This window comes from Amborella trichopoda, chromosome 11, assembly GCF_054954075.1.
Source record: "Amborella trichopoda isolate Santa Cruz 75 chromosome 11, AtrichopodaSantaCruz75HAP2 v2.0, whole genome shotgun sequence".
NCBI lineage: Eukaryota > Viridiplantae > Streptophyta > Magnoliopsida > Amborellales > Amborellaceae > Amborella > Amborella trichopoda.
In genome coordinates this window covers 3,470,001-3,495,913 of record NC_142346.1, presented here as the reverse complement: position 1 = coordinate 3,495,913, position 25,913 = coordinate 3,470,001, and the positions used below count along the sequence as shown (strand labels likewise).

At 34.7% G+C, this 25,913-nt stretch overlaps 1 protein-coding gene across 1 annotated transcript; it reads right to left on the bottom strand.

Moving 5' to 3' along the window:
• Positions 1 to 17,055: 17,055 nt before the first annotated feature.
• Positions 17,056 to 18,730, bottom strand: LOC18441293 (WD repeat-containing protein LWD1). The gene has a single exon (XM_006851411.4). It carries the CDS (start codon positions 18,471 to 18,473, stop codon positions 17,454 to 17,456), a length of 1,020 nt encoding a protein of 339 aa, XP_006851474.1. The 5' UTR covers positions 18,474 to 18,730; the 3' UTR covers positions 17,056 to 17,453.
• Positions 18,731 to 25,913: the final 7,183 nt, after the last annotated feature.

Below are 25,913 nucleotides of genomic sequence, written 5' to 3'. Positions count from 1 at the left end.
ACATAAAATTAAAAAAAAGCTTTAATTTTATAGAAATTGGTATAAGAGCTTCTTTCTCGTATTTATTATTATTTTCTCCATGCATCAGTTGGCATCAGAACTTCTTCTCTGCATCACCAATGTATTAAAACCCAACAATTTCGGATCTTGATTGTCGATCTAGATGGGAATCAGTCAGGACCGAACCAGGTATAAGGATATGGGTCCGAGCCTATCCCCCTAAGATTCCCCTTATACATTTTTTTTTCTTTTTCTAAAGCTTATTTAACGTTTTTTTAGATCCTCTATATATCCACACCCTCTAAACCTCTATTTTAGTTTTTATTTCAATTATTTTTAATAAAATTTTGGATCAGTAATTTGAATTGATCCATACCCGATTTGGATTGCCGATCCAATGATCCGACATAGATCTGTAGGTGAATGATCCACCTACCAATCTAGCTTTTGAAACTTCATTCCACTCCCTTTTGATTTTTTTTTAACTTCTAAAATCTACACTTCAAATAAATTTAAAAATTATTCTTTAGAACACCATAATTGTTCTGTCCTCAGGACTCCTGAAACGCATACAGATTGCATTTTTTACTTTATAAAATTTAAGAATCGCAAGGAGGAGAAATTACATTTGCCTAGGATTATTTTTCTTCTTGTTTCGTTGTTGTTAATCTTGCAATGATGTAAGGATCTAATTGGTCCAGACCTTCTATTCGAACTGTAAATGCCAAATTGTTTGATTGTCGGTTGCAACACAAGAAAGTAGATCAGTTTGTCTGCTGATCCAGCACCGGACCGGTGGACTTGCCAATCCAATGTACGTGCCATTCACTCCACGAACTGCTTATAACTTCTATTTTTATTTAAAATACTCAATATATTACGTTTGGCACCTTTTCGTTTTTTGGGTACTTCAGTGGGTAAGACACACACCTACCCATTTTTTTAAAAGGCCAAGCTTTCTATGCTTTTTTTATAGCATAGGGGTATTTTGATCATTATATTTTATCAAAAAATTATTTTTATTATTTTTTATAGGTGCGCCCCCATGAGAAGATGGCACATATCAAATTTCATATTCATACAATTTGTATAAAAAAATTAAAAATAAAATACTTCGAGACATTGGATCTAAGATCAAACGGTGAGTGGCTCTCTTTATCAAAATTGAACGGCTGGATGGTACGGGGAAGATAGAACTAATATGATGTAGGGGAAGCATAGAAACTTTTCCCTTTTTAAAATAACTTTAAGAGTTAGTTTTTTAAAAGGGTTAGCGGGGTGGTGTATGTGGAAGTGGAGACCACAACATGTTCCCAACAATGATGTAATATTCGCTTCACTTCAACTGAAGAGGCCGACGTCTTCGAATTTTCAGCCTATACCAAAGCAAAACGAAGCTCCAATGCATCTGTTTCCGACCGCTTCGCTTTAATTCGACTGAAGCTTCAGCAAAAAAGCAATTATGTGCATTGGCCCGCTTCGGTGTGATTCGGCCACTTTGGCTGAGGCTCCGGCCTATTTGGTTGAAACACATAATTGTCTCTTTTTTAAACAATATTTATTTTTAATTTGTTTTATTTTAATAAAATTTTATATATAAATATACATTGTATTAATTGTAATTTTTCAAAAAAAATCCAAAATCTTCCTCCAAATGGGTCGAAGCCCCGAATTACTCTGTTTTTCTGACCATCCTAAAGAAGGCTCTGAAGCAAATCTGATAACAATAATTCATTGATCTACTTGATCGACACTATTTTTGAAACTTTAAATTTCATGAGTAAAGACGATAATAGATTTTCATATGATTGAAAGGCTTCCCAACATTGAATCCGCATCTTTTTTTTGAGGGCAAACATTGAATACGCATCTTTCAGCACGGTTTTAAGGTGCACCTTAGTTCAATGGTGCAGGATGTAACCTTATACAAACGTCACTTGGAAATACATTATATTACGTTTCATTTTGTCTTTTTTAAATTATTTAGAGGCATTGTTGTTAAGGAAAAAGTTTATATAAGGATGCTACCTTATAAAGTAGAATTACGAATGTCCTTTAAAAACCCATCGAAAAAGGTAGTTTTAATGTTGAAAAACCCTTTGATTGATCATCTCGACATCGAGATGTATGACTATGAAAAATAAAAAGATTTTAAGTCTCAGAAATAATGCATTTTACAACATATTATTTACACCGTCCATTTTCAAGATTTTCATATGTTTATATATCTACTTGATTTTAACAATTTTTTAAATTCAAAATTTTATAATTAGATATACAAATAGATTTTGAGATAATCCTAAGAAGATTTTACATCAAAATTATATACCATGATAAAATTTGAAGGTGCACCTTACCTCTACACCTACGGATGCATCTCTATGCAAACTGCACCCTTTTGTTAAGGATATGGTAGTGGTGAGTCAGTCGATTCACCGATTACCATATGATCCCTTCTCTATCTAACCTTCCATCTCTAAGGTGGATATCAAAAAAATGTTAATCCACTTAAAGTTAACATAGATGGTAAAGAAAATAATTTAAAAAAGAAAAAAGTTTATATAGAGCTCAGGCTCTAAACAATTAAATTAGAGCCTATCTGAAAAATTTCACTAGAAGAGATTATTTTGATGCTCAATATCTTCAAATTGATCATCTCGACATCAAGATGCATGGACATGAGGAAAAAATGGATTTCAAGTTTTAGAAATAATGCATCTTGTAACGCATTTTTTACCGTCAATTTTTAAGTTATTCAAGTTTTCATAGATCTGCTTGATCTACACTATTTTTTAAGCTTTACATTTTATAATTAAATATGAATAAATATTTTAAGGCTAGTCAAAGATTTCCAATATTGAAACCACATCTCTTGACAGTATTTGAAGGTCTAATTTGATTGCTTAGAGCATCGGCTCTATACAAACCGCACCCTATAAGCATCCATAAGATGGATAAAAGTAGGTATTCCATCTAAAAACCAAAAAATGAAAACTAACGGTCTAAATGTTTTCTTACTAGAATTATTCTTTCTAGTTTTTAAAAATTATTTATTTATTCATATTCATGATCTCCATTTTAGAGAATACATGTCCTTAAAAAATTCTTAAAATCCATCTCAAAAATATATTTATTAAGAGGTCAGCATTTTTACATATGCGGGCTTGGCCACATAGAAACCGAATCCATTGAAAATACATCAATGAAATATATTTTGTAGGGAGACTGCACAAAATAGTGTGAGTTAGCAGACTAACCACACACTTTTCCTTTTATCATTCCACATAAAGATAAGGACGTTGTTGTTTAGAAGAAATCGAAATTTCAAGAGATGGAGAACAGGAGGGAGCGCGCGCATTTGGGGAAGTTCTCTCTCTCTCTCTACTAAAACTCCGTCTCAAGTGCTTTTTTCTTACAATTTTTTTATGGTGAATCAGTCCTATAAACAGCAATAGTTTGAATCGAAGTAAGCATATTCAACCATCCCAAGTAGACCAGCATCCCCAGCAGGTCACTACTGCTAATAAACCATCATCCCAAGGATCTATTACTCCATTTTTCTTTAATCCTTGATGGTAAGTCGCCATCCTCAGTAGCTTGCTAACCCAGTGGTGCAAGTATACATTATCCCCAATGTCTTTTTCATGCATCAGAACCCTGGTCCATCTAACACCCCAATACCCAGCAAGTGTGAATCATTCATCACTTTGCAAAACCCAAAGCATCCCCAATAATGCCCATTTCCCCAATAAAAGCTTTGCTTATGGTATTTGTTACCCCATTGAGCCTTATGCAGCTATAATCTCTCCATCCTTGTCAAGGAGGAGGATTTCTCTTAAAAAGAAAAAGAAGCCGAGTCAGCCTCGTTAAAGACCCGAATTGCTATCAAAACTAAAAAAAGCTGCAGAAAAATCTAGCAATTCGGATCAGCCTCGTTAAAGGGCCCCTGAAGATCAGAAGAATCATAAGATGACAAGTCAAGAAATTGTTGAAGAGACTCTCCAATCTAAGGCATCAACCAAAAACAGGAAGATCATGTTGACAACTCGATATAGAAGTTCTTATAAGGCAATTGATTGCCTAGCCCGGATCAATATTCTGGTTCCGAGGGTAATCGTCTTAATTAAGGTTCCCATTGCCGACATGTTTAGATTTCCAATGTAAGCCACCAACATGCACATGACTAAGCTTGGTACATTGGGTGTACGCCTCCAAAAGAGATCGTCTTACTAAGGCTCCCGTTGCCAACACGTTTACGCCTCCAAAAGAGACCGTCTTACTAAGGCTCCCGTTGCCAACACATTTAGACTTCCAAGGTAAGCCACCATCGTGCACCTGACTAAGCCCTGTATATTGGGTGTAAACCCTCAAAGAGATTCCCCATGTGCCATCAGTCCAAGTCCTGGTGCAGCAGTTCATGCACCCCATAAAGGGCCCTCTTCAATTTTCTATCTAAAGCCATATAAACAAACCAAAGGTTCGGTGTAAATGGAGAAGGAAGCCCCTAAGCAAGGCACCCCACCACTAGCCCTTCAAATAAAATCTGACGGATTGGGAAGAAAATCTCCACGTAAGCCCCCAGACTGCCAAACACATCTTGATTTTGATAACATTGGGAAGGAAGCCCTTAAGCAAGGCCCCCAGTTGTTGGAAACAAAAATACCAGTGGATTGAGAGTAAGCCCTTCTACAAGGTACCCATCAATCGGCTCATTAGGAAGTTTTGTTGAGTGGGAATGGCAAGCCCTTCTACAAGGCACTCGGTCAGTGTACTTCCCCAGAAAACATATTCTAGTAGCATTGGGAAGGAAGGCCTTAAGCAAGGCCCCTAGTCGCTAGAATCCACTTCGGTCATCCCTGAGGGAAGAAGCTTAGCAAGATCTCCCCCTTAATGATTGTGTTGATGTCGGTGATCGAGAATAAAAATATTTTTGAGAAGCAATAAAAGCGTCTTAGTAAGGATTCGAAAGATGAATTTTGACGAGGTTTTATTTTGACTGCTACACTTCTCGCTTCTCTCGAAGAGTAGCATTCGACGGGGCAAGTTGTTATACATCATTTTTAATGTACTTGTATCCCCGAGGTGAATAAGAAAAGAGCCAGCATTAACCTGGTCCCAACGGTACCTAAGACACCGCCAGACCACCGGAACATTGCAACCATAAGCCTAAAACTGGGCGACCTCTAAGGAAGTGTCAGAAAATGCTCAAATTTCATGCGAGGGTAGTTTGGGATATCCTAGAGACACCTATAAAATTTCGCCACGTTCTGATACGTTTTGACATGATCAGGACGAAATTTGGTTTTCAAATCCAGTTCCTATCGTGATGTAAATGTACCTTACAACTACAACCCTATCTTATGGGTCTCCAAACAATACCATACCATCGCCATTAGATCCAAAATGTAGAAAATCCCCCAAGTCCTAAATTTCGGCTCAATCAGACCCTCCGAGACTATTCTAGGTCTAACTTACCATAAAAGGGTGGGTTCTACAATATTGCAGTGCAGCCTCAGTGAACCAATTTTCATTATTGAAACTGTGTTTTCTCATTTCAGGATAATTTTTAAATGATCATAACTTGCTCGATTTAATTCCAATTAAACTTAAATTTGGAGACGAGCTAGATCTCAACGATCCAATCGTTTTGACATAAGGCATGCGTCATGGAGTGACCCGAAACGAGAAAATTTCTAGAAAGCATATGGGCTCAAAAACATGAAAATTCAAATCCTATTCAAGAGATTATGCAATGCTTTTGGAGGTCATAGCTTGAGATCCCGATATTAGATCATCACAAATACAGGTCTATTGCGACTGTGCATCGAAGAGCTACAGTTTGGTACAATTTTTACATATAATCGGAGGCTGGAAGACACGAATTTTGAGGTTGAAAAAGACATACTTTTTCGGTCGCCAGAATCCCATTTTCCGACAACTTCCCAAATTTGTAATATGCTCAAATGGAGACCAAAACGAATAAAATTTATTGTAAAATGATTATGACAATGTTCTCTTTGATTTGTGATAAAAATGAAGACTTGGAACGTCATAGATAATACCACATTGATGGATGAAGAGTTTCAAAGTTATGTACTTGGCCGGATTTTGGGTTCTTCCTAAACAAATATATTTCAAGACAATCAAATGGTATCAAAACGTACACAAGAGTACAAGATGTCCGAAAAAACTCCCGAAAACTAGCAATAGCAAGGGGCCTCTCATGGAAAGATGGTTTTGTCATTTGTTGAAAAGTGTTTATAGGTATTTTAGTCATTTGTCAAAAAACGTGATTAATATTTTAATTCATTAAATATATTTTTTTTTTTTACAATTTTGGGTACTTTTGAGTATTCTACCATTGTTTAGTGGTTGCTCTATATAAAGAAACCCACCTCATTTGTAATGGCTCTCTTGGGGTCTTCCACTCTTGGTCATTGTAATAAAATTCTTAAGCACTTGAGCATTTTAGAGTGAAAGTTCTTGAGTTCTTAGCTCTTGGTTTTACTTGACTTGCAAGTCTAAAACCCAAGTAGAGAAGAGAGAGAAACATTTTTTTAAGAGATAGAAACTGCCTTTAGAACCCCACGCTTTTTAGAGTCCCAAAGTTCCAACCATCTTAGGATTTCCATCTCCCAACCCCATACTCCCTAAGATTTTTAGCTTCCATACACTTTTAGAACCCCTAGCTCCCATACATCCTATTCCCTAATTTAGCTTGTCTACACCATACATCCTACAACATACATCATAGTACCCGATGAACCTTAGCCTACCTAATGCACCTTAGTTCCTATGCACCATACCCTAACCTAGCCCACCTAAACCATATACCTTGGGGGGAATTTACAACAATTGTGGTTTAAACAAATCTCATGAGCGTTGATTTAACACCATTTTTCTTTCATAAAATGGATAGGTTGTATTCCCTTCATTTTCTCCTAAAAAAAATATGTTTCAAAATTTTTCAATATGTCCTTTTTTAAAACCAAGAGGATGTGGGCAAAACAGATGCTCCTAAGATCCCAAAATGGGGAGGGCATGCGCTATTTTTGACTGCCCTTGGACAGTCCCAATGTGGGCCAAACTGCTTTGAGAGAGATTTCGTATGCTCAGGGTAAGGGGAGAGAGAGAGAGAGAAATTTTGTTTAGGGCATAAAGAGAGAGAAATTTTGTTTAGGGTACAGAGAGATTAAATTTTCGTTTCGGGTGAGTTTTTGGAGAGAGATATATTTTATAATATATTGAAAAGGGCAAGAGAGAAAAAAAGCTATTTGACAGAGGTAAATAAAAAAAAAATAAGATTAGGGTTTAGGGTATGAAAAAAAAAATATTGAGGATAAGATGTCTAGAAAGTTGATATTGAGAAGAGATGGGGTATTTATAATTTTTCCTATATAATATAATGGGTGCAATTGGCATACGGATACATCCGTAGCTGTAGAGGCAAGGTGCACCTTCAAATTTTATCATGGTATAGTTTTGATGTAAAATGTTTTTAGGATTATCTCAAAATCTATTTTCATATCTAATTATAAAATTTTAAATTTAAAAAATGATTAAAATCAAGTACATTTGTAAACATATGAAAATCTTGAAAATGGACGGTGTAGATAATATGTTGTAAAATGCACTATTTCTAAGATTTAAAATCTTTTTATTTTCCATGGTCATATATCTGTATGTCAAGATGATCAAATCAAAGGGTTTTTCAACATTAAAACTACCTTTTCGGATGGATTTTTGAGGTGCACCCGTAGTTCTGCATTATAAGGTTGCATCCTTGTATAAACTTTTTCCTGATTTAATAATGTAATGAAATAAAAAATTCAAAAAATTTCTAAAAATCTATTTTCATAGGATTATCTAAAATTAAAAAATCATAAGTCTCTAATTTAAAATTTATGTCGTTATTCCTGGCTTTTTTATGAGTTTGTAATTTAAAATCATAATTATCGGATTTTTTCTATTGGCTATTTTTATGCGGTGGAATTTCCATTATAAAAACATGTAGGGCTTGTTTGTTTTATGGAAACATAGTTTTAAACAACCCTCTCAAGGTGGAAAGCAATGATATCTTGCAATACAAAAGGGATGAAACCTGGTGGGCAAGTCCACGATACTGTAGCTTCTGCCATCGATAACGCCTTGTTTGCCAGGCAATAATAAACACACGAAGAATCTGCCAATGGTGATCTGCAGAGGATGATAGTTTGGCTCTGTAGTTGGCTAGAATGATGTGACGCCTCAATGGGTTTCTACTCTATTTGGGTCAAGGATTCCACAAGCACAAGCAAATTGCAGTCACTCTCAATGGTTAAAGGCTAAAGGCTGATAGTCCAATTCGTGCCAAAGCAATGCCCAGAGCTAAAGCCTGAAACTGCGACATTCTTAGATGTGGAATCCAATGGGACTACCAAAGTGACTATAAAACCAACAGTGTCATTTCTGATGATTTCTCATAACCAGTTGCAGCAAGATTCGAAAGTTACTATCAAACCAACAGTGTCGTTTCTAATGATTCCCCTATAACCAACTGCACCAAGATTCGAAGAGAAATAACCATGATGACAGCTGCACCAGAATTCCAAAAGGAAGAACCCCTTAAAGATGGACGATTGTGAATAAGTAGGCTCTTTGTCTGTAGAAAAAGTTAAATATAAAAGATTTTAGGTGTTCGGATTAAAATCCCCTAAAATCGACCTCGACATAAGATTAAAAGGAAAATTTAGCTACCTAGGGGTTAGAAATAAGAAGCCCCAAATTCGTTAAAACAAAAACTGGATTCGAAATTACATAACTTGTTAATAATGTATTACAGAATTCCTCATAAGCATACATTATTAGGTTTCTATTCGAGGAAACGGTTTCAACAAGTCTTTTAGAATATTCCACTCCACCATGTTAAAACCTGGTAATATCGGATCCTGATCGTAGATTTGGATGGGAATTGATCAGATCAAACCAGGCCTAGTGGTATGGGCCACAGTTGATTCCCCCCTAAGACCTCCTTATACTTTTTTTTTTCTTTTTATAAAGCGCCCTCTACATCTTCACCCTATAAACCTCTATTTAAATTTTTATTTTATTTTATTTATTTATAATTTTTTGGATCACCAATCCAAACCGATCTGTACTTGATTCACATTGCTAATCCAACGATCTGACACAGATGCAGGTGAACAATCCCCCCATCAATCCCAATTTTGAAGCTTTGTTCCACTCCCTTTTGAATTTCTTTTGAACTTTTAAGTCTACACTTCATAATAAATTTAAAAGATCTTCTTTAGAATACTATAATAGTTCCCCTGAGGAATCCTGAAAGGAGAAGAAATTGCATTTGCCGAGGTTTGCTATTGTTATTGTTGTTATTATTAATCTTGCAATGATTTAAGGATCTAACGAGTCCAATCGAACTACAAACCATTGAATCGGTTGCTTGTCCATTTTAACATAGGATAATAAACCGGATGGTCCAATGAATCAGTAATGGACGAGTGGACTTTCCAATCAAATGTATAAACTAGTTGTTCTACGAACTGCAAGTCCAACCATTCCGTTATTTTCACGTATCATGACTTTATTTTTATTTAAATTACTTGTTACATTATGTTTCCTACAAATATATTTATACTGGGAAATGTTTATATAAGGTGTCAACCTTATATAGCAAAAGTTACGTACACTCAAAGAAAACTTATGCTGGAAAACCCCCTAATTGCTCATTTTGACCTCGAGATTCATTGATATGAAAAAGAAGGGATTTCAAGTCTTAATAACATTTCATCTTCTAACACATTATGTAGACGGCCAATTTCAAGATTTTAAGTGCTTATAGATCTGCCTGATTGACACTACTTTTTTTAAAAAACTTTAAATTTCATAATTAGGGGGTCACAATAGGTTTTTCATGCGATTGCAAGGCCTTCTAGCAACGAGTCCGCATCTTTTGGGATGGTTTTGAGATGCGCCTTACTTCAGCAGTGCAAGGACGTAACCTTAGACAAGCCTCGCCTAAAATTGTTCATTATATTAAGTTTCATTTTGTACTTTCCAAATTATAAGCATTTATCAGCAGTGCAAGGATGTAACCTTATACAAGCCTCACCTAAAATTGTTCATTATATTAAGTTTATTTTGTAGTTTCCAAATTATAGCTTAGTTTACGTCTACTCCCACGATCAAATGACCTCTTGGGGAAGATTTTTTTCCAATATTAAATTTTGCCAACCCCCATAAAGTTACCAGATAATTATTGTAAAAAAAAATTGAAATTTATATTTTCTAACACTTATATCTCACCCTCCAAAAATAGGGTGGTTTCTATTCAATTTTGAAGCATTATTTTTTTAAGTACTTAGAGAGTACAACTAGAAATTTTTTTATTAAGAATAATCGATGTGTCAAATAGGTTATATACCCAAAATTTGGGGTCCTAAAACTAATCTTAGGCGGGTTTAACCCAAGGGAGTAAATAGACAATAACCTCCCTAAGAGGTAGAATACAATTTGAATACTTGTTTTATGCGGGCTAGACCACATTTATATAAGGGTGCAATTTGCATACGGATGCATTCGTAGCTGTAGAGATAAGGTGCACTTTCAAAAATGTGGTTATCTCAAAAATGTAGAGATAAGGTGCACTTTCAAAAATGTAGAGATAAGGTGCACTTTCAAAAATCTAGAGATAAGGTGCACTTTAAAAAATCTGGTTATCTCAAAACTGTAGAGATAAGGTGCACTTTCAAAAATGTGGTTATCTCAAAAATGTAGAGATAAGGTGCACTTTCAAAAATGTAGAGATAAGGTGCACTTTCAAAAATGTGGTTATCTCAAAACTGTAGAGATAAGGTGCACTTTCAAAAATGTAGAGATAAGGTGCACTTTCAAAAATGTTCTTAGGATTATCTCAAAAAATTATTTTTATATCTAATTATAAAATTTTAAATTTTAAAAATGGTCAAAATCAAGTAGATCTATAAACATATGAAAGTCTTGAAATGGACGGTGTAGATAATGTATTGTAAAATGCATTATTTTTTAGATTTAGAATCTTTTTATTTTTTATGGTCATACATCTCGATGTTGAGATGATCAATCAAAGGGTTTTTCAACATTGAAACTAACTTTTCTGATGGATTTTTGAGGTGCATATGTAATTCTACATTATAAGCTTGCATCCTTATATAAACGTTTTTGTTTGTATAATATGCGATTTAGAGGTATAAAGCATCCATATATTAAAGATAGATGCAAATAGGTGGTTCATCTAAAAATAATTGTAACGAATGGTCCAAATGTTTTTTAATATAATTATTATTTTTATTTTAAAAAATTTATTTTGTTTTTTATATTCATCTAAAAATTAAGATCAAATTATATTTAAAAATATATTTATTGCCAAGCCAGCGTTTCTTACATGTGCAGGCTCACATGCTGACTGCCATCCATATAATTGAGGGAAAATTACAACAAACACCCTAAAATGGACTATCTATGCAACTTACCCACTCCAATCTTTTCTCACACTTTTTTCCCCAAAATACCTTTTCTAGCAAATAACCCCCTAACCCAAAAGTAGCATGAAATAAGAGTAAACTACCTTTGTTTGTTTTCACACATCCTTCTCTCCTGTTTTCACACGCACTCCGGCAGTAAGTACAAACATGCGCTCCGGCATTCTGAATGTGCGCTCTGGCGATGCAGGTCTGAGCCGCAACGCTCCGGCATTATGATAACTCGCTCCTGTAGTGTAAAGACGCGTTCTAGCATTCTGCTCCGACAATGAAATCTCTTGAGCCACAGTGATTCGGCATTCTGAATGTGCGCTCCAGCAATGCAGGTCTGAGCCACAACGCTTTGGCATTATGAGAACGCGCTCCGGTAGTGCAAAGACACACTCCGACAATGCAAAGACACACTTCGGCAGTACGCTACTTGGGAGCTTAGTTTGTACGGAATGGGCATTTCCATCCAAATAATAATAATTTTTTGCCTTGCGTTTTTTGAGGAAAGGTTGTTTTGAGGAAAAAAGTGAGAGAAAAACTTGGGTGGGAATGAGTATTCTCTTTCTATTTTTCTTAATCATTTAATTTTTTGACTAAGAAATCGTGTTCTTGTCATGGAGATTTCATTTACAAGTGCATAAATGATTTAGTGGAGATGAGAGCGAGCGGCTTTCTACCACATATACTTATCTGAGGACTTTATATTTGGCATCAATTCTAGGGAAACCAAAGAGGTTATGGGCTTTTTATGCCTGCTAAGAAGTTGTCCTTTCTTGGAAACATTGTCTCTTTGGGTAAGCATTGGCAAGATTTAGCAGCACTATTTTCCTTCACTTTTTCACGGTCATTTCTTGGGTGGTGTTTTGGTGCATCACTGCACTCACCATATTCATATGAAGTCTCCTCCCAAAATCCATGTTAGAGACGGATTCTGGATTCGAATATGATTTAAGATGGATAATCTTGACTCATGACTATCATGAATCTGAGAAAGAAAAAAGATAAATTTTAAGTCTTAGATTTGATAAGATATTTGCTTTATCATTTATCAATTTGGGACTGTTCATTCTAATTCTTCTAAAATAATCTATTTTGATATTTTAGGTTCCATATTTTCTCAAATTGACATGGATTTTGGAAAGAGACCACACTTCGCCAAGAGTTTTTCTGATATTATTTGTTTGGGTTTTATTGACATATGTTTTCTTTTTCTTTTTCTTTTTTGTCTCTCTAGCTCAGCAAAGCAAAACCCCCGAATCAAATCAGTAGATCATACTGGAGAAAAACTAATTTTGATTATGAGACCTGGTTGAGTTGCCTCAAGAGAGTGGATGTCAAGTGTCTTAGTGGCATCGAGGAAGATGTGGAATTGATTGGCTTCTTGCTATCGAATGCCAAAGAGCTGGAAAAAGTTGATATCAAGAATGAGTATAGACTAGCTCATCTCAAACAGCTTTGGATCGCAAAGAAGTTCGCCTTCTTCCCCAGAGCCTCTTCTGCCGCCAAGATCTTCATCAATTGAACTTAAAACAATTCATACACTTTCTGATTAAGAAGGGGAATTTTAGCTTTTTTTCCCAAGTTTATTAATTATTTGAAATACAAATTGATTATTTGCTTACATAAATCACATAATTTCGCAACATGGGTTCAGCTCTTTGTTTCTTTCCTTTTCTTTTTTTCCTTTTTTTTTCTTTTTTTAGGTGGGAAAAAAATGCTATGAGAATGCTCAAGATTGGAAACTTACGTGCGGTTTCTATCAAAGTTAATGTGAAGAGTTCGGCTTGTAGCAACAAGTTTTGTATATATATGTGTTGGGCTTTTATTGTATGCTTATGCTCGCATGGACCAAGGCACAATCTGCCATCAGGTATGGTGCTCCCCAATCTTTTTGCGGACCAGACATTTGTATTCATAGTATTTAAGAGTATTATAAAAGGAAAATAGTTTCATGCGGGCTGGATCGCAGTTTTACAATTGCAATTAACGGTCCAAATGTTTTTTTAGTATAATTATTATTTCTACTTTTTAAATTTTTTATTTTCATATTCATGATTTTTATGTAAAAGATTATATATTCTCTAAAAATTAAGATCAAATAATATTTAAAATATATATTTATTACCAAGCCTGCATTTCTACAATATGCGGCCCGGCCGCATGCTAACGGCGTCCTTTTCTATGTGCTTATTGTTACGGCCTGAGCTCCGAGTTTTGACAGTGCAGAACTCATACAGTCGCCCCTTCGAGGACGAGTCAGCCAACCCATGGAACTTTCTTGAGGTGTCACATTAATATCTCTTTTCATAAGGAAGCAAGCAAGCACGATTGAAGCTCAAAGTGTCATCAGGCTTGGTGGCTCTCCAATCCAGCATATCTGGACTCGGCCTCCGAGTCCCCCGAGTGCACAATTCGAGGGTCTTGAAAAAAAATTAAAAAAAATCTAAAAAAAAGATTCATCTCCTCCCTCCCCATCTCTAGTATTTTTCCCCCAAAATGAATATTTCACAGAGTGTTTTTGAGCCATATTTGCCTTCTTCTAGATTTCTCATCCATTACTCATCCAAATCTCTTGAAATCAAGTTCATTCTGTAGTCCTTTTAATCATCTAGATATTCTTTGTCTTGATTTGTTCTATGACAATAAAAAAACTTGCCGAGGTTCTAAACAATCAAAATAAATCGCACTTTCAAATAGTGCCGAGAATTGCGGTTTCAATACTAGAAACCTTTGTGATACCCTTAAAATATATTTTCATCTTTAATTATAAAATTTAAAGCTTCAAAAATAGTGTAGATCGAGCATATCTATGAAAACTTGAAAATCTTGAAAATTGACTGTCCAAAAATGTCAAGATGCACTATTTTCAAAAGTTGAAATTTATTTTTTACTCAGGTCCATATATCTTGATGTCGAGATGATCAATTTGAGGATATTTGGACATCAAAACAACCTCTTCTAATGAAATTTTTGAGCTAGGCTCTAGTTTATCTTGATGTCGAGATGATCAATTTGAGGATATTTGGGTATCAAAACAACCTCTTCTAATGAAAGTTTTTGAGGTCGGCTCTAGTTTGATTGTTTAATGCGTCAGCTCTATATAAACTTTTTCCATGACAAAAAGTACTCCTAATTGCTCCTAATTGCCGATACTGAACAAATGTTTCCTTCTAGGGTAACTTCAGCTTGTGCATTTTTATAATGTGAGTTTCAAAATGAAAATCAATGTTGAAAACGAAATGTGTCAAATCTAATCACATGATTTGAATTTGTATTTTTTTCAAAATTAGGAAAATGCATAAGCTAAAGTTCTTGATATGTTATTTTGAGATTGAATTAAGTGGGGCTACAATTAGGAAAAACGAAAAGTATGAAATCAGCTATCTTCTTTCAAAATTATAATAAAAAAGTACTTGATTTTTAATTTCCAAATAGTTCGAAAGAATTATAGAACTATTTGGAAAAAGTGAGCTGACCAGTTGAGGACCATGGAGAGTTAAGGACCATGGAGAACCATAGCCATATCTAAGAAGTTACTGTGAGCTTTGTCATGGAATCATAACATGTTCGAAACGGGCAACATAACTCTCAATGCAAGGTGCAATAAGCCTTATATATGGTCTATTAACTAACTAGAGTTTGGTAAAGACTACACAACATTTTCTATACATTAACAGTTAATATTTTGGTGGCATTTTATATGGATTGAAATGTGTAACCAATACATTAAAAGATGGGCAAAGGCTCCCCATACTAAAATCTGTGCATCGGATGATGTTATCGCATGTCATAGCTATGTTGAATTAGCCGAATAATCCATGTCGAAAACCTCCCTACAGGAATAGAAATATGCAAGAAATTCTAGACGAGACCTACATCAGAACATGAAATTGAGGTAAAAATAAGAAATGGGTGCTGTGAAACTCAATACACATGACATGACCTAGCCTTTGAGCCTTTAACTCATTGAATGTTCAAAAATTTAAATCGATTGTTAATATTACTTCAAATATAAACAAGGTAAAAACAAAGAAATGAGTGCTGTGAAACTGAATACACATGACATGACCCAGTCTTTGAGCCTTTAACTCATTGAATGTTCAAAAATTTAAATCGATTGTTAATATTACTTAAAATATAAACAAGAACCTGGTCACTAATTATTAAATACAGAACTTGGAAATAGTGCTCAAAATTGTACAAGGGAAACGCCAGACTGACAAAGTCTAAGACGAAGGCAACCAAATTCATTATTCAATAAGAGCTGATTCTCTCAAAGGGGTCACTAGAGTTTGGCCAAGTTAACATAGGGTTTCTTGGCCTGACTTGGTACTTCTTTTTCAGTAAGTTTCTGAGCAGACATAGTGAGTTCCAAAAATCTGACACTCAGAGATCAATCATCAAATTGACAAGTTAACAAATGAGCCAATCAGGCAGGCTAATTCAAACTCATCTATAACAAATTCAATTCAACCAGCATCCAGTCTAATTTTTATGACAATAGAAGAAAGAGTCCGAAGTTAAACCAAACAAATCATTCTGGAGATGTAGAAATTAACAAGAATGTATGTCAGAAAATCACGTAACAGGTCTATAATTCAGCAGAAGACATGTTCAAAAAAGTCACATGACACAGCTCACATACACAAACATGGATGCACCGATCAGAGGGACACAAGTCCCTGTAGCAAGATCGGAAGCTTAGACAACATCTATGAGTAGGGAACTGAACAGGGTTCAAATCTCCAGGATGCACATCTCTTATCATGAGTTTGGGCGAGGGACGTCAAGGTTCAAACTTCAAACCCTTGCCCCCAAAAAGCACAAACAAGCTAATCAAGCCTTTTTTTGAAAGGAGTATAGAGATAAAGACAATGTCAAAAGCCATGCATCAAATATGAACATATAGGATCCCATGATTTAACATCATATATCTAATGACTACCTTGTCATATTGAATATCAACAACAGAATTTAGCTACATACAGGATAGACATAAGATGCTTTTGTGGTTACTTTTCCTTGCTTTCTAAAGTTAGGAATTTGATCACTCTCTTACATGGGCTTTTCTAAGGATTCTGATACCTCTAAAGATGTAGGTTTTGCTAGAATTTTTAACAGTGGAATGTTTCTTTTTTACTATTTTAACATCCAAAAACATTCATAAATAAAGTTTAGAATGTTTACTAGAATTACAACGGTTATATGGGTCATAAGCAACTCTATTAAATTGTTCTGCCTCATTTCAAATAAATAAACAGGGGGCAGACCTGAAAGAAAGTAATAAGCACAATAAGACTGCTAAATGAATTGTCATTTTTCTAAGGAGGGAAAGCAAAACCCAGATTGGCAGAAACTAAGAGCGAAAAAGAATATCAATATAAAAGGAGAAAATTTCGACCATAAGAAAAGAAAAAAAAACCAAAAAGCCACTGATAGAAATGAAAACCAGCACGCTCGAAGCTTAATAATCATCCAAAGATAAACAAAAATGCAGGGTATACTCTCTAAGAAAAGAACTAGAATGATTAAAAACTACATACAAAGATTGATGAATAAGGCATTATTAAATATTGCTCAATACTTCATAAAGTTCTCCAAATAACCTGTCACTGCATCATTCCTCCAAATTCTTATGTCAATTGGTAAATTAATTTGAGAAAAAAGAAAATCAGATGGAGAATGAGAGCAAAGAAATACAGACTTCATAAGCGTCAGCAGCATCAGTTAGAAACAAGCCATAAATACCCATTGCCCCTACTTATTCAATGTATTACTCTCCGAACCATCCCAAATCACCAATAGAATATGTCAGTTAACTATTCCCATCCTTCTGTAGTCTCAAATGCTTGTGATTCATGAGCCTTGACACTTTCAGAGTTAAGAGCCCTCCAAGACCATACCAAAAGCTTACAAAAGTGAGTCAAGTCCATGGAACCAATAGCTTCAAACTCTTAGGATCTGCATCTTGTTCATAAAGGCAATGGCTATCCAATCAGGTTGCAAAGAAGACCACTGCAACTGGTTGATCTCAGCTTCTGAAGTATAAGAGAGAATTGGGTTTAAATCATCCATAACCGGCTGGCTCGAATTATTCAGTTCCCATATAAGAGCTTGAGAATCATCTCCAGCAGAGCACATGTGACATGTGCTATGAGGTGCCCATGCTAGTGCATTAACACTAGCTTGGTGTTTTTGCAACTCAGCCACTGGAAAAGTTGGGTATCTAATATCCAAAACCACAATTTTGTTACTGTCCATTAAAACAGCAGCCATGAACCTCGGGTCTTGTTTGTTCCAGGCTAATCTGAGCAGAGGCGTATCAGGTTGTGGATTCTCGTATATAATGGTTGAATGTTCTTTATCTCTAAGATCGAAAACTCTCACTGAACCATCAGCTGATACAGAAGCAAATACCCCAACCCCACCCCAAGCTATATCATAGACCTCTTTATCATGGGCAATTAACTGTGTATCAACTATTTCTCTCTCTATATCCCAAATGGTACAAGTAGTATCGATACTAGAGGTCCCAATTCTTCGATTATCTAATTCGTTCCAATCAAAAGAGGTTAATGGGGCTGAGTATTCACTGTTTTTGTTACCATTCAATAGGCTTTTGAGCTCAATCCGATCGTCATAAATTTGCCAAATTCTGAGGTAATCACCAGATGTGGCCATGAGATCAGGTTTGACACATTCCTTGTCAGGAAGGAACATTATCTTGGTTGCAGGGTATGGATGATCAAAAACAAGACGTGGGTCACTTTGAAATTCACCTGACTCTTCATTAAGGTCGACAAGCTCAACCTTATTACCATAATCTTCTAAGAAACTACCTATTCCTAGCCTGAATTTTTTGTCATTCCTTACTGACCAGTTTAGGCCATAGATTTGCCATGGAGCTTCATAGGTGAAGATGGTGGGTTTCTTTTGAGATTCATGGTGGGGCGGCGTGGATTCCATCTTATGAGAAAGCCGCAAGGAGAGGTTTTTAAAGTCTAATTGGACTATTCCTCTGCATTTCTAACTTTTTTAGGGAATTCAGAAAGGCACTAGTAGCTGAAAGCTAAAATAGAGTAGAAAAACCAACGACAAAATTGGGAATCAAACCCGAAGAGTTTGGATTTCAAGCTTTTTATGGGGATTCAAACGGGCACTAGTAGCTGAAAGCTTAGTAGATGAAGGAAAAGAACGAGCATAAAATTGGCAGGACAAAGAGAGAAGAAATAAGAAGTTGGGGTGAAATGAGGGTGGAAGAAGATAAAAGATAGAGGGAGAGAGCGGAGAGGAAAGGGGGATAGAGGAAGCGTATAGAGAGAAAGATAAGAGGAAAAGACAGACTCACTGAATTGAGGCCGAAGAAGCTCCTGTATTTCAGCTGCAGAGAGAGAGGATATGGGGTATTTGTTTATATAAAAGCAAGGAGCGTTGGGTTGCAGGCTGACGGGAATTGAAGAGCCCAGAAAGCTCCTGTGAAATTACAGTGAAAGAGATGGGTTGAATGGGCAGGAGAATTGGGTGGCAGGCTGAAGGAAAGGTAGAGAGATGAGGGCCCAAGAAGCTCCACTCGATGGCAAGATCGAGAGAGAGAGACGTAGTGGGTCGAGAAACAGAGAGGGAATTTGTAGAGAGAGAATTGCTGGCCCAGAAGAGATAGGGCTTTTGTAGACTTTTAGTCGGAGAGAGAGAGAGAGAGAGAGAGAGAGTAGTTAAGGAAGGAGAAAGGGAATTGCAGGGCAGGTCAGGGGAAGGGAGGGGTGTGAAGGGAAGGTGGAGCGGCGGGTCAAAGGCAAGATTAGAAAGCAACGGCAGATAATTCAAGACACCCGCTTCTTTCAACCTTTGTACCGTAATATAATGCAACTAGAAAATCATGTTTTTGATATTCTTATCATCCAAATTTTTTTACACACTCTTTTCATCTCAATAATCAAATCTCTATATAAAAAAAAAAATCTCAATAATCAATCTCCAAAAAAAAAAAAAAATTTTGATTTGAATCCTAGATATATTCAAAACGAGTCCCTTCCAATAATGAATCTAGACCATTCATTTGGTGAATTTCAAAATCTTAGCTTTTAAAAATTCAAAAAATAAAAAAATTAATATTGTTCAGATAATAAAACCATTTAAAAAAATTGGAAAAGAAAAAAGTCTTCTAAAGCTTAGGTCTAAGCATACTTGCAAAATAGATGGCTTATGTTAATTGGGCTAAAAAATTATTTTCGAGATTACGTTTTCAATTTTTTCTTTTTTTGTGATTGTTCATTAGAATGAAAAGAGTGTATATTTTAAATTTTGGATCAAAAAAATAGCCTTAACATGATTTTTTAAGATTATTGTATTATATTACTATGCAACCGGCATGAAATCATTGCCCATTAACTCGAGGAAAAGTATACAATGAGATCTTTTACCCTTTTTTTGGAAAAGTTTTTTATACTTCCCCTGCTGTAAGGATACTTTTGGTACGTGCTTGAAAGCAGTGTTCGCAAAATCGAACTGAAACGGTTAATCAGATGTGGGCCCGTAAGTGGTTTAACCGGCCTAACTGGTAAACCGGCTGATTCAACTGTTCTAATCGGGCAAGTCGCGGGCGATCAAAAAAAGTGTTGGAAAAATAAAAAAGATAAAAAAAAAAAAAATTATATAAAGAATGATTAAAACAAAACACATTCAAATGAAGTTGAAATTAATGAGAAATAGATTTTAACGAGTCGATTTTTGAATTAAAGTGAATATTAATGACAAAAATAAGTTTTAATCTTTGCCATTACATAAAGAATATTAAAAAAATGCATTACAAATCGAATTCCTTATTTTTTGAGAATTTTTATATATTTTTTTGAATTTTTTTTAAAAATACCGGTCTATCACCAAAACCGCCCAAAACCAAAAACTAGACAATTAGTGTTTAGATCGCCCTGTTTTTCTATCAACGCTTGAAAGAACTTCTTCATGTGATTAAGTGGCCGAGTTTTTTTACGTCAATTTCAATTGGTTCTAATGCATTTTTTTTTACACTAATTGGTGTGAAAAAAAAAATTCCACACTTAGTCACATAAGGGAAGTTCTTTCATGTGAAAATACTTTCACACATAGGAGAGTTCTTTCACGTGAAAATACTTTCATAGAAGTATTTTTATGTGTACCATAAGTTATGTACTTCTATCTATCTAACTGTAACGAAGGGTTGAGATGTACTCAATCACTATGTCATGCCTCTACACTATTTGATTCTAAACTTTTTTTTTTACAAAATATTTGGCACCAAATTTTGGGCATCCATTCTTCTCTTAAATTCGCCCTTGCAAAAACTATTAAAAAATATTCCTGAAAAAATACAATAACCAAAATACCATTAAAATTTTTAGAGGTATTTTGGTTATTTTTTTTTATAGGGAATTGTTTTTTAAAAAAAAATAGATGTGACCCATTGAAGTGATCACGTGTACCAAATTTCATATAAAAACTTTAGATGCGCCCAATTGAGGTGATCACACCTACCAAATTTTGAAATCATATAACTTGCAAAAAATATATTAAAATAAAATACTCTGAGGTGTCAGATCTATATCAAATGGTTAGAGGCTCACTTGATATAAATTGGACGGCAAGATAGGGGAAGAAATATATAACTTTTATACAGCAGGGGAATTATAGAAAGCTTTCCTTTTAATTTTTGTACAAAGAGATCACAATTATCCTTGTCCATGAGAAGCAAATCAGATTGTTGTAAGAGTGTCATTGACGACACTCAAAGTTCAAAAAAAATTTCTAGAACTTTATAAAATATAGCAAGTCATCCAATTTGATATCTAATGGATAGGAGTAGTTTGTGACCTTGTAACGAAGATAAATGGTATCATAGTATACAATCCCATAACTGAAAGTAACTAAGTGGGGCTGGCAAACCGGGCCCGGCCGGCTTGGCTCTAAAAATTTGGGCATGGGCAACAAAATGTAGTATGAGGGCTGATCTAGGGCTGAGCCACCACAACCCACAGATAGGACTGGTCCAGCCCTAGTCTAGGTGTGTCACAGGGGTCAGCCTGCTTGGCCTGGCCCCACCGTTTTGCTTCTTATTGTTTTGCTTTTCTATATTTTTACTGTAATTGAATTTGGCCTCAGCTAGGGTTGCCCCAGCAGTTCGACGCTTGCCTAGGGATATTGTAAGCCCGCGTTGGCCCAATCTAAGCTTGGGTTATGACATGCCTAGTCTGCCAAGTATTTTCTCCTATTTTTTCCTGCTCGAATGAGGCCAAGCCTTTTTAGGTCCCATTCTAGTCAAGCTTGGCCACCCCTATAGAGCCCCAAGCTAAGCTCAAGTTCGGCTTGACCCTGGCAGTTGCCAGTTATTTAAAACTTGGAACCAGCCTAAATGCCTTACTCTAATTTTTTAGGTCAAATAATTACCTAGTCGGACCGAGCTATAGTTATAAAGAAAATGGAAACATTGGAATATTGGATAACCAGGGCAATTCCAAGTCAAATCAACAATTTTTAGAGAAATTATGGAATAAGACTTATTGCATTTTGTATTATAGTATAAAAAGGTCACAATCAGTTCTAGCCATCAAAAGTGTAATTTAAATAGAAGAAATTGTGCTATTGATAGTGCTTAGAATTTGAAAAAATATTTTATAAAAAATAAGAGACATTAGCTGTTAGATTCTCTAACGGCTTGAGGAGAATACCTAGGAATAATAGTAAGGGTAATCACACAAAAAAGACAGATGGTAAAAGAGAGCCATTTACCCACTACCCAAATTATATTTTACTACTGCATGAGCATACAGTCTACTGCTACCTCAAGTGAAACTTAAGCTAGGGTATTTATGGTACCCTAAATTTTGGAGCAATAATCCTTTGAACTTAGAAATTATCGATATAAAATAAATAAATAAAAACTCAAACTAGTTGTGTAGAGTGATTTTTAGACAGGTTAACTTCAAAATAACTCCTCCAAAGGGAGTTAGTAAGCACTTCCAACTTTTTAGGGAAAAGGTCCAAGAATAAGACATATAATAGGGCCATTAGCAAATACAACCAAATGCAACTTGTTTTTTTTGGAGAAAACAATAGAAGTACAACCAGGTTCTCTATTATGTGGAAGAAATGAGTGCTTGTGGAAAAATGACAAAACAACACATGAATTTTTACTGACAAATTTCAAAGCATACTGTATATAGCACATAGTTCATGGGATTCCTACAAACATTTCAATCAAAGGCTTACAATAAAAATGTGAACAAGCACAAGTCAATGTTGAAATGATCACTTAGCTTGGTCTTTTGCAGTGATAGGGGCCTCAACAAAATGTACAAAGCTACATTCCCATCTAAAGGAAAGACCAGTTTGAAAAAGTTATATTTGCCTAAGATCAAGCTTGATCATGGAGGTGGATGTTTTGGGTAGTGGATTCAGCTCTTATTGAGTCCCAAAATCAATTAAAAGCAAAAACAGAAGAAAAAAGTGGCACACAACATCAATAGCCACTATGCAGAAGGAAAAGTATCAAATGTTATCATTGCAGCTGCTGAGATGTCAACAAGGATGGTACTCAAATTTCTTTGACAAACTTGGAGCTGAGGAAAACCATACCCGAACCGTCTCTTTTTAACATCAGATGGTTGTGAAAGCTATAAGCTATAGGATGCCCAAGGACAGGCATTTTGTACAATCCTTTTCCGAAAGTGTTATCCAACATCACTGTTAGTAGCACAAGGGTGAGCTCTAGACTTCTAGCTTTGCTCAGAGGAGAACACACAGCATAATTTCTTAAAATATCATCCAACATCGGCATGAGTAGCTACCTACTTATAAGAAATCCAAAAAAAAAAACGGTTAGCAATAATCTTAATCGACAATTGTCACACCCCAAGAATTTACAATACTAATATTCCTGAGATGCGACAGTCAAAACATATATACATCTCTTGATAGGACAAATTTACAGTGGCGAATTCTTACAAGGTAACAAAAGAAAGTTTAAGCACAACTACAATACCTTTCAAGGTTGATCTTGACGAGCACTCAAAATGAAACCGCAGTTATCTTGAAAAAATGTTTACCATAATTTGATGAGGTTGGCTACTCAGTAAGTGATCATCATAATCCTAAAAATAATCATGATTGAAAGGTATCAATATTTTCAAAATAGAGATCTATTAACACAAATGCATTAACAGTTCACTTTAAAAAAAAAAATGCATAATTAAGTATAATTCGAATAATTGAAATGCGTATAACATTTTAACGGCAATGCATAATTCAAAAGATTTCACAAATTACCCTACTGGCGTCTCAAGTAAGTCACCTATATACCCCATCAGCGTCTTGATGGGTCCACTTAATCCCTATCGGCGTCTCAGATAGGTCCACTTAATCCCTGTAGGTCCACTTATACCTCACCGCCGTACCGAATGAGTCCACTAAATTCCTACCGGCGTCTCAGATAGGTCCACTTATACCTCACCGGCGAACCGGATGAGTCCACTTGCATACTTAAAGTATTTCTAAATCTTTTTAAACATTCGAAAGCAGCAATATCATGTACCAAACATATCACTGAAATTATTAATATGAATTTCACTGAAACCATTATTAACAATCATTTTCAATAACCAGTTAAATATTTTGGCTCAAATTTAGAAAGTTAGCAGTTCGTAAAGACATTCTAGCATAATTACCAATCTAATATGTATAAAAAAAATTCTTATCGAAATTCAAGAATACAGAATTATCACAATTTATGGGATGTCAATTTGCAAATAAACATTTCACAGACAATGCTATAATCAATTACAAAAATATCACTTTTCAAATAATAAGGCAGACATTTGCAGATGAAATTTACAATGTTTAAATATTCAAAAACAGTAGAAAGAAATCTCACAATTTTAGTAAAAGCAGAACTATCACACTTATTTCTAATAATTTTATTTCTAAAAAATTTTAACAATAGACAAGAAAAATAAATAAATAAATTTATTTTTAAGAATTTACTGGATTTAAAATTTCTAATAAAGAAAAATAAATAAATAAATTTATTTTTAAGAATTTACAGTATTTAAAATTTCTAATAAAGAAAAATAAATAAATAAATTTATTTCTAAGAATTTACAGCATTTAAAATTTCTAATTTAATAATTTTATTAAAAAAATTATTTTTCAAAATAATGAAGTCGCTTGTGCATAAAATTTATCGTGCCTAAAATTCATCATAATAAGCAGTAATAATTATTTCATTTCATTTTTAAAAAGAACGGATTATTTTTCAAGATAATGAAGACACTTACCTAAAATATTTGAGAGGGACCTTCCGATAAAAATTCGTCTAGAGAGAGAAAACGCCCACTGCGTTTCAACTAGAGAGAGAAATCTCAAAACTTTCTAAAGTGGGAATCCTCACCTCTCCGAATTTAAATTCTTATAACACATTATTATATTATTTTATTAGGCTCCACCCGATACCTGAGGTGTTACCTTAATATTATACGAGAGACCAATGGTTTAAAAAACGGATCGGTGAACCGGATCGGGCTTCCAAAAAACCGATCCGGATCGGTGATCCGGATCGAAAATCGGGTGAATCGGTCAGAATAAAGCTTAAAGAAAATTCGAAAAAATTATTAAAATTCATTATAAATATTGTTTTTTAGGAATTCAATAAAAAATGAGGGTACTCCATTAAGAATTTTCATGTTTTTGAATGAATATGCGAATATTGATATGTTCTTTCCCTGCATGAACCGCCATTCAGCATTTAATTTACAGTATTTCGTGCTTATCCCTACACTGTTGGTGTTGAGACTCGATATGTGAATAATATGGCTGGGATAGGGTGGCCTCAGAATCATCATCTCTCTCGTTTTCTCTTTGAATAATATGGATTAAAAAAAAAAATAACAAATTTTCAAAAAAATCGATCATGGATTAAAAAAAAAATCACAAATTTTCAAAAAATTCTATCATGGATTACAAAAAAAAATTCGATCATGGATTAAACAAAAAAAATCACAAATTTTCAAAAAATTCAATCATGGATTACATAAAATTCGATCATGGATTACATAAAATTCGATCATGGATTACAAAAAAAAACAAACAAAAAAAACAAACAAAAAAAAACAAAAAATTCAATCGTGGATTACAAAAAAAGAAAAAAATAGTTCGATCATGGATTACAAAAAATTCAATCATGGATTACAAAAAACTCTATCATGGGTTACAAAAAAAGCAAAAAACAAAAAATTCAATCATGGATTACAAAAAAAAAAACAAACATTTCGATCATGGATTACAAAAAAAAAAACAAACATTTCGATCATGTATTACAAAACATTCGATCATGGATTACAAAAAATTCTATCATGGGTTACAAAAAAAAAAAAAAAAACA